At 36.5% G+C, this 15,010-nt stretch overlaps 1 protein-coding gene across 9 annotated transcripts in view; it reads left to right on the top strand.

Annotated features, from left to right (window-relative positions):
• Window positions 1-15,010, top strand: part of MAGI2 (membrane associated guanylate kinase, WW and PDZ domain containing 2) — a 1,312,004-nt gene that overhangs the window by 1,086,155 nt on the left and 210,839 nt on the right. For all 9 annotated transcript variants that reach the window (XM_074340644.2, XM_074340647.2, XM_074340646.2 and 6 more), the window contains one exon: window positions 7,760-8,398. In XM_074340644.2, the coding sequence (XP_074196745.1) occupies window positions 7,760-8,398 (639 nt within the window). The remainder of the gene's footprint in view (window positions 1-7,759; window positions 8,399-15,010) is intronic.

Below are 15,010 nucleotides of genomic sequence, written 5' to 3' on the forward strand. Positions count from 1 at the left end.
CAGATAAAAATGCCTATCTCATAGGGATTTTGTAAGGATCAGAGAGATGGAGTTTGTAAATGCCAGATAAATACTCAGTGTGTTAACGTGGTAGTCACTGTGGTCACAGAAATTCCAAGAGCTGTGAATGTGTTTATAAATGAATTGAAGGATTATGCTGTCATGGAAAGTAACACACAGGAGGAAGTAATTAACACTCAACAACAGCAGGTGGTCAGAAAGATGGTCAAAAATGTGCAGCTGGCCTCAAAGAGTGACTTTAGAGGGGACAAAGGATGGGGAGATGCAGGAGGCTGGAAAGAACATATAGCCTGTGTGAGGCATGGCCTGGAGCTGGGACCAACTGAAGCAGCGTAGGCTGGGAAAAGGTAGGAGAGGGTGAAAATGTAGACCGAGCCTTCAGTGCTGTGCTAGAGAATTTTGACTCTATTTCCTCTGTGAGCAGACACTGATGGACGTTAAATAGAAAACATCAGAGAGAAAGGTATGGAAGATGAGTTGACAGGGAAGCGGGTGGAAGGCAGTACCCAATGCTTCACAGCCACTGGCACCGATGCCCTTGGCCTGCGAAATAGTCATAGTCTCCTGGTTCCTGAGCCAGTCCTGACCAGGAGAGAGGATTTATTAGCAATCCCACGTCCTGGAGGTCAGTATGGGGTGACACTAGGGAACCCCATTATCCCATGGGATCACTCTTTTCCGCCATATGCTTGGCTTCCCTTTCCTTTCCCCCTAGTCTTTCCTGCTATGACATCAGGAACACAAGCCAAGAGACTTTTCATGCAGTAGATGGTAAGGTCTTGTTCTCAGGGGACAGAAGTAGGAAGAGAAAGGAAGGAACGAAGTGAAGAGCTCTCTAAGAAGTAGAATCCAAGAGCCTTTGTCTCAGAATGTCAGAGTGAAGAGAACACCTTGGAGATCCTCTGGTTAAATCCTCTCTTTTTATAACATGGTGCCTGGCTCAACAGTAACGGAATATAATAAACTTTAAATAAATTAATGAGTAAATGGCAGATAAGACCAGAAATATGTTGACAGCATACTTGGCATAAGACCATAAACTTCCTGACACCTACATCAGTGATCTCTCCATTATGCTACAGTTGGTCTCATAATGGAAAAAAAAAAAAAAAGATTAAAACATTATCTGAACATTATTTTAATACTGCAGCCTGATTCACCTCATTTTAATTCACAATGTCATTTAATGTCATTTATTATATAGCACATAAAAATTAATAAACTAAAATTTTTCTGATGAAGGCATTTTGTCCTGCCTCTTATACCTACCATAACCTAAGTATTTGTTTTTGTATTTCTGCATAATTGATGGATGTCTGTAATAATGCTATCTGCAAGACAGATGTTTAGTCACTAGAACCACGGTAATCTCCAGAACCTCCAAGGTGGAATCTCCTCCAATTGATAGCTCTTTTCATAATTTTCACTCTAAGGAGACGATTTGGGAATTTTAGAAAATACTTTAATTATTCTAAAAGAATTATGCTTCTGTTTTTATGAGAACAGAAATCGAGAACATAGTCTTGATTTTTAGCAAAAGAGATGAGATTTAGATACAAGGAAAAACTTTTGGACAATAAGAGACATAGAGCCCTATAAGATTCATCAGGGAACCTAAGAAAATAGGACAAGGGCCCATTTATCCCTTGGATGTTTTATCTTCGGACTTTTCTCACTTTGTAACATACAAGTAGTTGAGAATATTCCAAGACCCACACATGTGTATGTTCTAAGTTCCCCCCAGCACCCCACCGCCATTGCCATATAGTTCCCACATGCCTTTGTCCATCTGATGCCTCCACCCTCACCACATTGTACTTGTATTCCAGAAAGGAATGAGGAGTTCAAGGATATTTTCATGAGGCACTAGTCTTCTTTGTTTGCAAGGAATGTATTCAGTTACAAGGATGAACATATCTGTCCTCTCAAATTTCTGCAAGCAAACTGCCACATAATTTGATAAAATTCAATAGTTTCTTTTTAACTACTTGAAATTACAACTATTTACTCTTTCTCATCCTTAGGATACTTTTAGTTTCCAGTCGTTAGTTAAAATTTTAAAACATGTGTTTATATATGTAGCATTACCATAGTGCTGTACCATTTACAGAACACCTTCGCAGACATCTCTTTCTTATAAGGTGTGTACAGCAGCTATTGTTATCTCCCTGTTATAGACAAGGAAACTGATATTAATGACTTGTTCAGAGAGTAGCCCAGGGAGACCCAGCTTCAATTCTGTTTGTCTATCTGACATACCACAGTCCTTCACTTAGAATAATACATTTTACCAAGAGCGGTTATTGTCAATGTAATTGAGGTGGTGTGAAGCACAACCCAAAAAGTAAATGCCAAAATTTATTATGTTTGTGGGGGTTGTAGAGTGAAAGTGAATATTCAATTTTATAATAAAATTACTTATTTTAATAAAAGTATATATTATTATGTAAAACACAAAATAATACAAACTTCAAAAAAGAAAGGTCAGTTAAATCTTATAGCTGAAGTGGAACCTAAAAAAAAACTAATTTTTCAATGTAGAGTTCATGTAATTGGTGGAATGGAAGTATTCAGTGAGGTGTTTTTTTTTTTTAGGCTTAAAATCGATTGCATTTTCCTCTGACTAAATCTTTCTATTCTTTATTCTATGAGAATTTATCCTAAATACCTAAAGAGTTCTCAAAATAGTAATGATACTCTTTTATGGAGAAAACTTGGAACAGGTAGAAAACTCCCACAAAGGAATAAAATCTGAGAGAAATTGGTAGCCATAATCATGAGATAGGAGCGATAAGAGTAGGAATTAACAGAAGATATCATTGAAGAGATGGGGAAAGAAATGAATTCATTGGGATGAAGTTATACATAGAAAAGAGGTGCACTTGAGGATAGAGAACTAGCAGAATTCAACTAAAAAGGCAAATGCAAGTTGTAAATTGTAAACAGTAAAGATATGAACTTTACAAGCATGGTATCTTATTGGGTGGTGGAGACAAAAATAAGATGGGAGGATTTTCGGCAAAAAGTGTTAAACAGTAGGTCTAAAGATTGAGCCACCTGAACTTCATAGAGAAGACTATAGGATGAGAATGGAGTGTGAAGTAAATTATTATTGTCTCGTCCAAAATGGAAGTTAAGGAAGGTAAACAGCAAGTGGTAAATGAGAAAGGGTGAAAAGGAAGATTCTGCAGGCCACCATGACTCAAAGTATGTGGGAACAGAGAAAAGAGGTATAAAAATAAACCCATTTTCAGCAATGCTTTATGAAGAGAGTCATTTTATCTAAAACAATGAAGCGTCTAAGAGGTATCCGATATTATATTTTGATTCTCATGACTAAGAAAGAAACCAATGATCTTAGAATATTTTCCCATACAGGCCAGCAGTTTTAAACCTCCTGCTTCATCAGCCTCACTCTCCTTCATTTGCACTTTGAAATCCCATAATTGGGAATCAAGTCATTAAGCCCTGTGGGGACACCAGGCTCATCAGTCACACCAAACCTGACCAATAGGCTTGAAGTCAGTAGTCCTAGAACCATTTGACCTCAATATGGCCTAAAATGAATGGCCATATGGGAAACAATGTAACCCTGCCAGACAACGTGGCAATGAAAATGTGTGCTTGGATTTCAAAAGAAATGCATCATCTTGTTTTTATGGAGAGCCTTTCTTTGATAAGATTTAAAGTGTTTTCACAAGCTTGATCTCATTCGCACAGCAGCCCTGTGAAAGAGGAAATGGAGGAGATATTTTAATTCCCATTTTATAAAAGAATACATAGAAAGATAGAGAGATCAAATGACTCTTTTCCAATTCTGCCTCTTAAGTAGGCCAACAGGGTTGGAGCTCGAGCCAGTTTTCCTAATGACATCCCTTTCTGTGCTCTTAAGCCCAGTCTATCCCAGGACTTGGCATGGCACCACCAGGTGACATATACCAGGTGGCTCATATATTTATTTCACAACATGTGAATGACATTCATAGAGCACAGTCTATAAATATCCTACCCAATCAGTTCTATCTGAGCAAGCAAATGTTTGCTTGTATCTTCATCTGCAACAATTCTGGCACGACACATGTTTAGACAGCTATGTATTTTTTAAAGTGAGCAGTTGAGTACTGTCAAGGTGTAAGATAGTTTTAACTGTGACAGCTGATCACTCATCTTTTACATTCAGAAATCTTCTGCATAGCTCCACAAAAGTATTGCAGGGTCCTTTGTCACTTGCTTGCTTGATGACTTGAAAAAATTGCTCTGAGTGGAAAATATCCATAAATTATAAAAGGCAGTCTTACTAAGAACCATAAATAGTTCTCGTTTGGTTTCTAAATAGCACGATCACATTAAAACTAAAAAAGATATAACATTAATCACTATAATTCAAAAAGCTACTCTTTAGACCTGGCAGGGAAGCTCGCAAGCTTTGAATGTTACCCGTAGTAATTTTTTCCCTATGAATTCCTGGCATAGCCGAGGGAAGGCTAAAGCATGCTTGGGGGTTGGGGAGTTTATTAACAGTGATTAAAGTTAGGGAGAACTTTAGAGGAAAGTGGCATCGGTTACCTTCCTGCCTGTGACTTGGTCACTTAGAAGGCAATACTCATCTTGATTATGATTGTGATGGGAATATTTTGGTGTGACTGTTGTCCTGATTTTACAGAGGGCTATAACCAAGGACAGATAATAATTCCTGAAATAGCAATCGTCCTTTGCATAACAATTTATAGCTTACACACCCTTTCACCTGCATGATCTCATTTGTTATTTCCCATAGAACAATAAGTTGCTATTATTGTTCCTCATTACTTTTGAAGAATCTGAGTCACAGAGGATTTAAGTTAGTTTTGAAAGTCACACAGCTAGTAAGTTATGGAGCTGGAAATAAGACCAAAATTGACTCCCTATCCCGTGTAATGTCACCACACCGTGCTGCCTCAGATCAAAAATGGAGATGGGCAGGGAAAAAAAAAACCCGACTAACCAAATCGGAAGAATGGGGAAATGAGAGGTACTGAAAAGGAAACCCAAATGACCAATAAAAATATGAAAAGATTCTTATCCTCACTAGCAATCTGGGAGATGCAAATTAAAACCATGATCACACCCATTAGATTAGCAAAAATTAAAAGTCTGAGAATGCCAAGTACTGTGTCAGATGGGAAGCAATGAAAATTCAGATACGTTACTAATGGGAATGTAAATTGATTTGACCTATTTTGTCAGCTGTTTGCCATCTAGCAAAAGTGAAAATGCACGTGGCCTATGCCCAGCAATTCTATGCCAAGGTGCATACCTCATATGTGCCCAAGGGCCATGGAAAGAGGCCCATAGCAGAGTTATCTTGAACCAAACTCCACAAGAACCCATTAACAGAAGAATGGATAGATGATAATAAATAAGGATGTAATCAGTCTTCCAATAAATACTATGTTGCAATGAAAATTAATGAACTTGAGGTACACGTTATCAAAATAGATAAATATCACAAATAACATTTTGAGGGCAATTACAGAATAATAATAGGCATATCATTTCCAAAAGGTTTAAAATACTCAAAAATGTATTTTAGGGATATTATTCTTTAGGGATTACATATTCTTTAGGGATATTATTTACAGATACCTAGATATGTCCTAGAAACTATAGACTATAATGTGAATAACAAACCTCAAATGCAGGACAGTGGTTGCCTTTGGCAAAGGCAGGAAGGGAAGCACATGGGAGAGAGGTGCTCCTCACGGCTCTTCAAATGATGTGAGAATGTTCTAATCATTAAGCTAGATGGTAGGTAGTACACAGGTGTTTATTATTCTTTCACCTTTTTCATGTGTGAAATATATGATAACTTTAAAAATAGAAGAGGCAGCAGGAAAAGGAAAATAGTTTCTCCGGATCAGTTCCTTCTCTGGTGGGATGACCAGAACCACTTGAAAATGGTGCCCAAGATCACAGCTGCCCCAGCGTAACGAGGAATCAGAGCAGAGGGTGCCCCTCCCAGGTCAGTTCTGAGGCCTGGTCTAATGTCCAGCCATTATTCCAGCACCCTCTCAGGTACACATAATTGAAGAGTGAACTTCCATGTAACCAGTTGCATAGCCTGTGACATCTTCTAGAATCAGACCTGGATCCCTGAAATGCTTGTTTGGCTCTTCTGTCTCCTTATTTTTAGCACTTTTAAGCAGCTCTCTAGCATTTGGGGAGAGAGTGTTAACCAATTCCTATAAGCTTAGGGCATTTTACTCAGGAGTGTTTTATTCATGGAGTCATTTATTTTTAAGTGCATTTCATGGAGAAATCGTTTTATAGCAGACACCTAAGAAAGGCCAGGAAAGTATTTAACTCTGGAAGTTTAGCTCTGTTTTTCATTTTTGATGTTTACAATTTTGATGGGCAAGGATGTCTCACAATGAAATCCCTAGTCATTTACACTACCCGGTTCAGAATGATCCTGATAAATTAATCTGTTGAGGTACTCATTTGACAATCTGTGAAAACATGTCTTTCTGTTCCTCACATACTCCTCAGCATAGTCAAGCATGATCTCAAGTTGCAAGTTCAACTCTCTAACATTATGGGTTTTGAGGATAAAAATATTAATCCATGATAGAACAATTCTCCAAAAATAAAGTTGTTATTCAGACATACTTGATTTTTTAAACAATTACCTCAAACACATTTTCCTGCATTTTAAGGAGGAAATATTTTTTTCTGAATATATTTGAGAATGAATAATTTGCATTCAGGGCATTTTTAATATCATAAAGTTAACTCCTAACCAGTGGACTTCTGTAACTATGAAAATTCATTGGGGAGAGAGGGCAAATGCCTTTTTCAAAAAGATCCGCACAAATATCCATTTATCTAAGATCAGAGGATAAGTCTATGGCAGCTTCCTGTTTGAAAGCCAGGGTTCCAAATCCCCTCCATCCTATTTTAGCAACAATAACATTAACAATGTTCCACATTTACTGAGCACTCACCATCTGTCAGGCACTGCACCAAGCACTTTTTCGGTGTTATTTCATTTCATCCTCACCACTTAACAGACGAGGAGCTGTGGCCCAAAGCAGGTAAGTCGCTTGCACGATATTCCATATCTGCTAAGCAGTACAGTCAGGGTATGGACCCAGGTCCCTGATCCCAGAACCTGTGCTCTTGACCTTGACTTAGGTATACCTGGAAACTTTGCAGTTACATCTTGCTATAGGTAGAGAAAATAAACGGGCAAAATATTGTCTTCTCCCGTAAAAAAGAAAAAAGGCAGTTGGATTAGACAAGTGATACCAAAAACAAAAAAACAAACAAAAAAACCATACTAGGGCTCCAAATTTTTCATCCAATACTTCTGACCACCACTTCTCAATAGTTTGAAATTTTTATTAACTTAAATACATTAAAGATGGAAATGAAAAAGACACATAGAATGAGTACTTCTTTAAGATACAAATTCTTCTAACCTTTTCTTTCTGACCCTTTCTTTCTGAATATGAAGTTGTTTCTGAACTTCAAGAATAATCATATAGCATTTTTTTCAGCATTTGATCAGTGTATTTGTTGGCAGACCTGTTGTAACCTTGAACCACCTGCAGTAAATTTAAATATTATTCTAATTGATCTCCTTACTGCTGAGAAACAGAGCACCGCTTTCACTCGTCTCATAAATAATTCCATTTCTCTACGTCAGCGTTAATTGACCTTACCTCATGTTGCCAATCTCGTTCTTCTCTCCTTACAGGTGATGTCATCGTCTACATTAATGAAGTTTGTGTCCTAGGACACACTCATGCAGATGTAGTCAAGCTTTTCCAGTCTGTTCCTATTGGTCAGAGTGTCAGCCTGGTGTTGTGTCGTGGCTACCCTTTGCCTTTCGATCCCGAAGACCCTGCTAACAGCATGGTGCCACCCCTTGCAATAATGGAGAGGCCACCGCCAGTAATGGTCAATGGAAGACATAACTATGAAACATATTTGGAATACATTTCTCGGACCTCACAGTCAGTTCCAGATATAACAGATCGGCCCCCTCATTCTTTGCACTCCATGCCAGCTGACGGCCAGCTAGATGGCACGTATCCACCACCTGTCCATGACGACAATGTGTCTATGGCTTCGTCTGGGGCCACCCAAGCTGAACTTATGACCTTAACCATTGTGAAAGGTGCCCAGGGCTTTGGCTTCACGATTGCCGACAGTCCTACCGGACAGCGGGTGAAACAAATCCTCGACATTCAGGGATGCCCTGGGCTGTGTGAGGGTGACCTCATTGTGGAGATCAATCAGCAGAATGTACAGAACCTGAGCCATACGGAAGTAGTGGATATACTGAAGGACTGCCCCATCGGAAGCGAGACTTCTTTGATTATCCATCGAGGAGGTAAGATAGACCCTGGCTCAGCGATTAAAGAGGCAGGTAAAGTAGTAGGACCTTTTTAATAATCTTGCAGAAATGGAAGTTTCCCTGGAATTGAATGAAATCACACTTTACAAAATAAAGGTAAGAGAGTAAAAGAGAAAAACATGAGTCCAGGAAGCTGTGTTTTTTTGTTTTGTTTTTTTAATTTTGAGAATATGTCTTTTCCTATGTTATATTAAACACAACAGAAAACAGTGATTTCAGTCTTACAAATTTATATTGCTGTGAACTTGGAGGGTAAAGAATGACTCCCCAAGTATGAGTGCATCGTCCAAAAGTTCATTAATGTATCAGTTGTAGAAACCTCAAACTGGTTTCCTATTGACTTAGTTAAAACACCTGATTTTTCCAAAGAAACCAGTCCTCTGGGGTGTGCTTAGGAAGCCAGGCAAGCACGTGGAAGCTGGTTGCACCCCTTCCAAAGGCCAAGTGTCATCTTGATAATCCCCATAAAAATCAGTGGGAGTTGTGTGAACATAGGAAAATCTTTTCAGAGTTGTGAACAGGACTGCTCAGGACACTTCTTCCATGACTGTAGGGACTGCTCCAGCAGTAATTACCCATAGAGCCTTGCACGGCCTGAGAAGAAAGCTATGGAATAGCGTGAGGGCTGAAGCTCTGAGCTGCATATTCTAGGTGACGTGTGGAAATAGAAGCAATGAAGAGCGTGGTGGGAGCTCTGAGCCCCGGATGTTTTTTCCCTTCTACCTTCATGGTGGGGAAAGGATGGGGCAAAACAGAGGCCCCCTGTTTCATGTCTCTGCTACTTTGCTCTTGATTATCAGTGAAACAAGGGAGAAAAAGGAGGGAAAGTCCACAGATACAGAAATTACTTGAAAACAGAGTATAAATCAAAAAGCTCAGGTGAAGACCTGGTTTCCCCTTACCAGTTTTGGGACTTAAAAAGTCCATGAGCCTCAGATGTGTCATCTGTCATATTGGGAAAATACTACCTAACCTGATGGTAGTGTTCTTAGTATTGAATGGCCTACACTAGGTGCTCGTTAAATGTCTGCTGAGTCTAAATCAGCACTGAAGCTACAGCAGGGATGGGTCAGAATGGGCAATACTGTGAGGAACTCAGGCGTGAAGAACACACGCGTGGCAAACATATGGGATGATTGCCTATTCAAAGCAGGAACAACAGCATGAAAGCCCTGTCAGCTTGAAATGTGAATGAAAGCAGCCAAAGCTGAAAGAAGCACCTTTTATGATTTACTTGGCCTTCTCTGAAGGTGTTTCCCCTCGGAGGAGGTATTTACATTGTTGCTTCCTTGTGTGGAAAGGGATACCAAATGCTAGGCATTTGTGAGCAAACCATACAAAATATTATGTTCCTACATTAAAAAGGGAAAATAATATGATAGCAAAACAGTCTTAAATTGGATCACTTGAATCTTGGTAATAAAATATTGACAGTGTATTTTAATTTCTCTCATTGCTTGTTTAAGATGAAAACAAATAGTCTTAATTAAATAGCCATATCTTCATAACATGCAATTGAAAAGCAAATCTTTGAAACAGGCTCTTGATACTAAAAGGTATAACTGAAAATCACTGTACAGTATCCGCTGTTATGATTCCTAGAAACAAGTTGGGACACATTTTATATATCATGGAAAGCAGGAAAAAGAGTTTTTAAATTATTTATTTATAGGTGTTCATTATATATTATATATTACATTATGTAATAACTATGTAATATGTATTTATATTGTTGCAATTATTACGTTTTCTGGAAACATTTGTTTGCCAGCTGTCAGCTAGACTAACCTATTTTTGCTTATTCTTTTCCTTACTCCCCCCGCCCACTTAATCCTCAAATATTCACTTTTATTTGTGTTTGGGAAAGAGGAATTTATTTTTATTTTGTGGCTAGTGTAGTATTGCAGAATGTAGTATGCTGTGAGACTTAAAGTACTTCTGGTCAAAAACCTCTTGTTTCCCCAAATTCCCACAATTTGCACTTATCTCTGAAATTAACAGGAATCAACACCTTATTTTTGTGATGAAATTCACTTTGATTATCTTACTAGAGGCTACTCATAAGTGCCAATGGCCTCATCCAGATAAGTATAGATCTTTAAGAGTAGATTCCTGGGCCTGAGTCCTTGTAATAGGATCATGGATGTTTGGTTGTTTTTCATTATTTACTAGGATTATTTTATATACAAAAAGTAATAATGTACATGGTTTAATTGTTTTAAGCAGTGTCAGAAGGTATAGAATGAAAAGTAATTCTCTCTCCTGTACCAGACTTTCAGTCCTTTTCCCAGAGGCAAACATGTTTTTCATAAATATACATTCAGAAATTCTGTACTCTTAACTAGCACATACTTGAATATATGTAGCACGTTTAATATAAATGGGATAATATTATGCATACATATGTCTTGCTCTAAAATCTTGGTTATTAGAATGTATTTCATTTTGTAACACACGCCATTGTGGTACAATTTACCATGAAATTTACCATTTGTAAGTGTATACTACAGTAACTTTTGCTAAAATGATATAGTTGTGTAACTATCACCATAATCCTTAGAACATCTATCATCCCAAGTTCCCCTAGACCCAGATAATCATTAATATGCTTTCTTAACAATTTTGCATTTGTAGAAATTTTTTTGTAAATGGAATCATACAGTATGTAGTATTTTACTTAGAATAATGCTGTTGAGATTTACCCATGATGGTGTATATATAATTATTTTGTTTCTTTTTATTGCTGAGTAGTTTTCCATTGCTGGATATATTGCTTTTTTTTAAATCCATTTACCAGTGGATGGACATATGAGTTGTTTTCAGTTTGGGGTATTTATGAGTAATGTTGTTATGAACATTTGGATAAAAGTGTTTGTGTGCATATATGTTTTCATTTTTCTTGGGTAGATGCCTAAGAGTGATACTGCTGGGTTATATGACAAGTACTGGGGTGCCAAAGAAATGTACACACATTTTAAGAGATGTTAGCACTTTGGTCAACGTTGCTCAAGCCGTAGTTTGCTGTAATGAGAAGTGTCTGGACAAGGATGGTAACCACTTTGAGCACCTCTTGTAATTGCAGGAGTCAAACGTGACTTGTATTCATCTTTTATTATCGGTACATATTAATACAGTTTTTTCCTTTCTTAAAATGTGTATACATTTTTTTAGCACCCTTTGTATGTATTTAAAGTAAGAAATTCCCAGAATGTTTTCCAAAATGGTTGTATCATTGTATATTCCCACAAGCAAGGTATGAGATTTCCAGTTTCTGCCTATTTTCGCCCTCTCTTGTATCATCAGTCTTTTTGATTATAGCAATTCTAGTAGGTATACAGTGATACTTTTTGTGACTTTAATTTATTTTTCTCTAATCTTTTCATGTGTTTATTAATATTCATATATCTTCTTTGGTGACATGTCTACTCGATATATTGCCCATTTGTATATTTATTAGGCTGTTTGTCTTATTAAGTTTCAAAAGTTTTTTTATACATTCTGAACACAAATTCTTTATAAGATATATGATTTGCAAATATTTTCTCCTGTTCTGTGGCTTCTCTTTTCATTTTCTTAGAGGTGCCTTTTGAAGCAACAAAGTTTTACATTTTAATGAAGTCCAATTTATCTTTTTAGTATGTTGCTGGATTCTGTTTCCTTATATTTTGCTAAATTTTGAACCCCTTTGGGGGAGATTATCTGTAGTTTCTGGTTTAGTGTCAGGGTAATTAATACTGGCTTCATAAAATATGTTGGAGACTATTCCCTCTCCATCTACTTTCTAAAAGAGTCTGTGTAGGATTGATATTTCTTCTTTAAAAGTTTGATAGAATTCACCAGTGAAGCCATCTGCTATGGGCATTTATTTGTAGAATAATTTTTATTCACTGATGACATTTCTTCTTTTTTTTTTTTTTTTTTTGAGTTAGGTCTATTCCAATTTTATATTTCTTCTTGAGTTGGTTTTGGTAATTTATGTATTTTTAGGAATTTTTACAATTTATCTAAGTTGTGAAATTTGTTAGCATAAAGTTTTTAACAAAATTATATAAAATTCTATTTTGAGAACCAACTTTTGGATTCATTGATTTTTGGTTTTCTATTTCAATGTTTTCCATACTGATCTTTATGATACCTCCTTTTCTGCTTACTTTGTGTTTGATTTACTTTGTTTCTCTGTCTTCTTGAAGTGGAAGCATATATTAATGATTCTAGTTCCCTCTTTCTAATGAAAGAATTTAAAGGTATAAATTTCACTGTAAGCACTTCTTTAGCTGAATTCCATAAATGTGTATATACTGTATTTTCCTCTTCATTCAGTTCAATATATTTTCTTATTTCCCTTGTGAGTTCTTCTCTGACCCATAGGTTACTTAGAAATGTGTTGTTTGTTTGTAAAACTTTTGGGATTTCCCAATTCTTTTCTGTTGGTTTCTAATAATTTCTCTATATAGGAGAATATGTTTTACATAATTTCAATCCTCTTAAACGTGTTGATACCTGTTGTATGACCTAGGGCCTTGCCTTTTTTAACTTAACAATTTATCTTGGAGGGCTTGATATATTAGCTCAGAATATACCTATATCTCATTATTTTTAATAATTTGCTTAATCAGATACCCACTAATGGATATTTTGGTTGCTTCTATTCTTTTTCTATTGTAAAGAATGATGTATCTTTGTACAGCTATCTATCTCTGCATAAAAGAGGTAGTGTATAGCATAAATTCATTCTTTTTTTCACCAAATATTTCTTTAATGCCTACAATATGATAGGCATATTTGGGCATTTGAACTATGGCAATAAAGAAAGCCAACACATCCTTTTTCATGGAGTTGATGTTCCATTAGAGAGAGACAAATAAAAAATAAATGCCAACATAAATATGTCCTTTATTTGTTGCATATTTCCTATCCCACTGGAGTTTATTCTTGAATACAAATTTTATAACCAGTTGCTGTATTGAGTTACCTTATTGTTTCTTATATTTTTTTCAATTCAATTCATGGGATTTGGGAGCATACAATCATACCACCTACAAATAACAATCACTTTGTCTCTCCCTTCTATTTGCATACTCCAATTTGTCTTATCTAATACATTTGACTATTTTTTCTTGAACATTGGTGATTAATAGTGGAGATTGTGGAAATGTCTATCTTCTTCCTGGCTTAAATGGAAACCATCTCATTTTACACAGTTAAACACAATACTGGCTTTTTATTTGACATGAATATTTACTATGTTAAGGAAATATCCCTCAATTTCTATTTCATTAAAATTCTTTGTCAAAAATGGATAATGGATTTTATCAAAAGCCAAAAAAGGTATCTATGGAGATGATCATTATTTTCTCCTTTGACTTATCACTTTGATGAATTGCATTAAGAGACTTATTATTAGAGTATTGAATTATCCTTTCATTCCTGGAATAAACTATATTACACTTATAATGTGCTCCTATATCTTATTTTTGTATATAATTTTGCATCAACATTAATAAATGAGATTGGTCTCAAGTTTTCTTTTTCAGGTTTTTTAAAAAAGATTTTTATTTAAAAATATAGCTAACATACAACATTATATCAGTTTCAGGTGTACATCATAACTGTTCAACATTTACATAACTAAAGAAGTGATCACCATAAGTCCAGCAACCATCTGACACTGTACCACATTAGCACAATATTACTGACTATACTCCCTATGCTTTACTTTACATCCCCATGACTATTTTGTAACTACCAATTTGTACTTCTTAATCCCTTCACCTTTTTCACCTTTCACGGGGGTGTTGGGGGGTCTCCCAACCGCCCTCCCATCTATCAACCCGATAAATATAGTACCCACCTGACATCATACATCATTACTACTATAGTATTGACAATATTTTTTATGTTATACCCTGCATCCCTATGACTACTTTGTAACAACCAATTTTTTCTACTTAATCTCTTCCCGTTTTTCATCAACCCCTCCTCCCATCTGGGAACCATCAGAATGTTTTCTGTATCTGTGAATGTGTTTCTATTTTGTTTATTTTATTCTTTAGATTTCACATACAAGTGAAATCACATTTCATCTGTCTTTCTCTGTCTGACATACTCCACTCAGCACGATACCCTCGAGGTCCATCCATGCTGCCGCACATGGCAAGAACCTATTCCCTTCCGTGGTCAAGCAATATTCCATTGTATATACGCATATGTACCACCTCTTCTTTATCCATTCTTCCATTGACAGACCCCCAGGCTGTCTCCACATCTTGGCCATTGTAAACAATGCTGCAATGAACATATTGATGCACATGTACCTTGAAGTAGCATTTTGGGTTTCTTCAGATAAATACTCAGAAGTGGGATTCCTGGGTCCTTCTTTGTCTCTTAGCCACGCTATGTTTTTGATTGGAGCATTTAATCCATTTACATTGAAAGTAATTATTGATAGATAGACCTCTGACAATTAACTTTGCAAACTTGCCTCTGTGCACTTACATTGGCAGCACTGTACAAACAGCTCAGTAAAGTTTCATAACGTTGATATATCAGTGTCTCACAGCTGTGTTCATGTTGACGTGTGCTGGTGTC

This window comes from Rhinolophus sinicus, chromosome 4 (assembly GCF_057876585.1).
Source record: "Rhinolophus sinicus isolate RSI-liver-muscle chromosome 4, RSI-T2T, whole genome shotgun sequence".
NCBI lineage: Eukaryota > Metazoa > Chordata > Mammalia > Chiroptera > Rhinolophidae > Rhinolophus > Rhinolophus sinicus.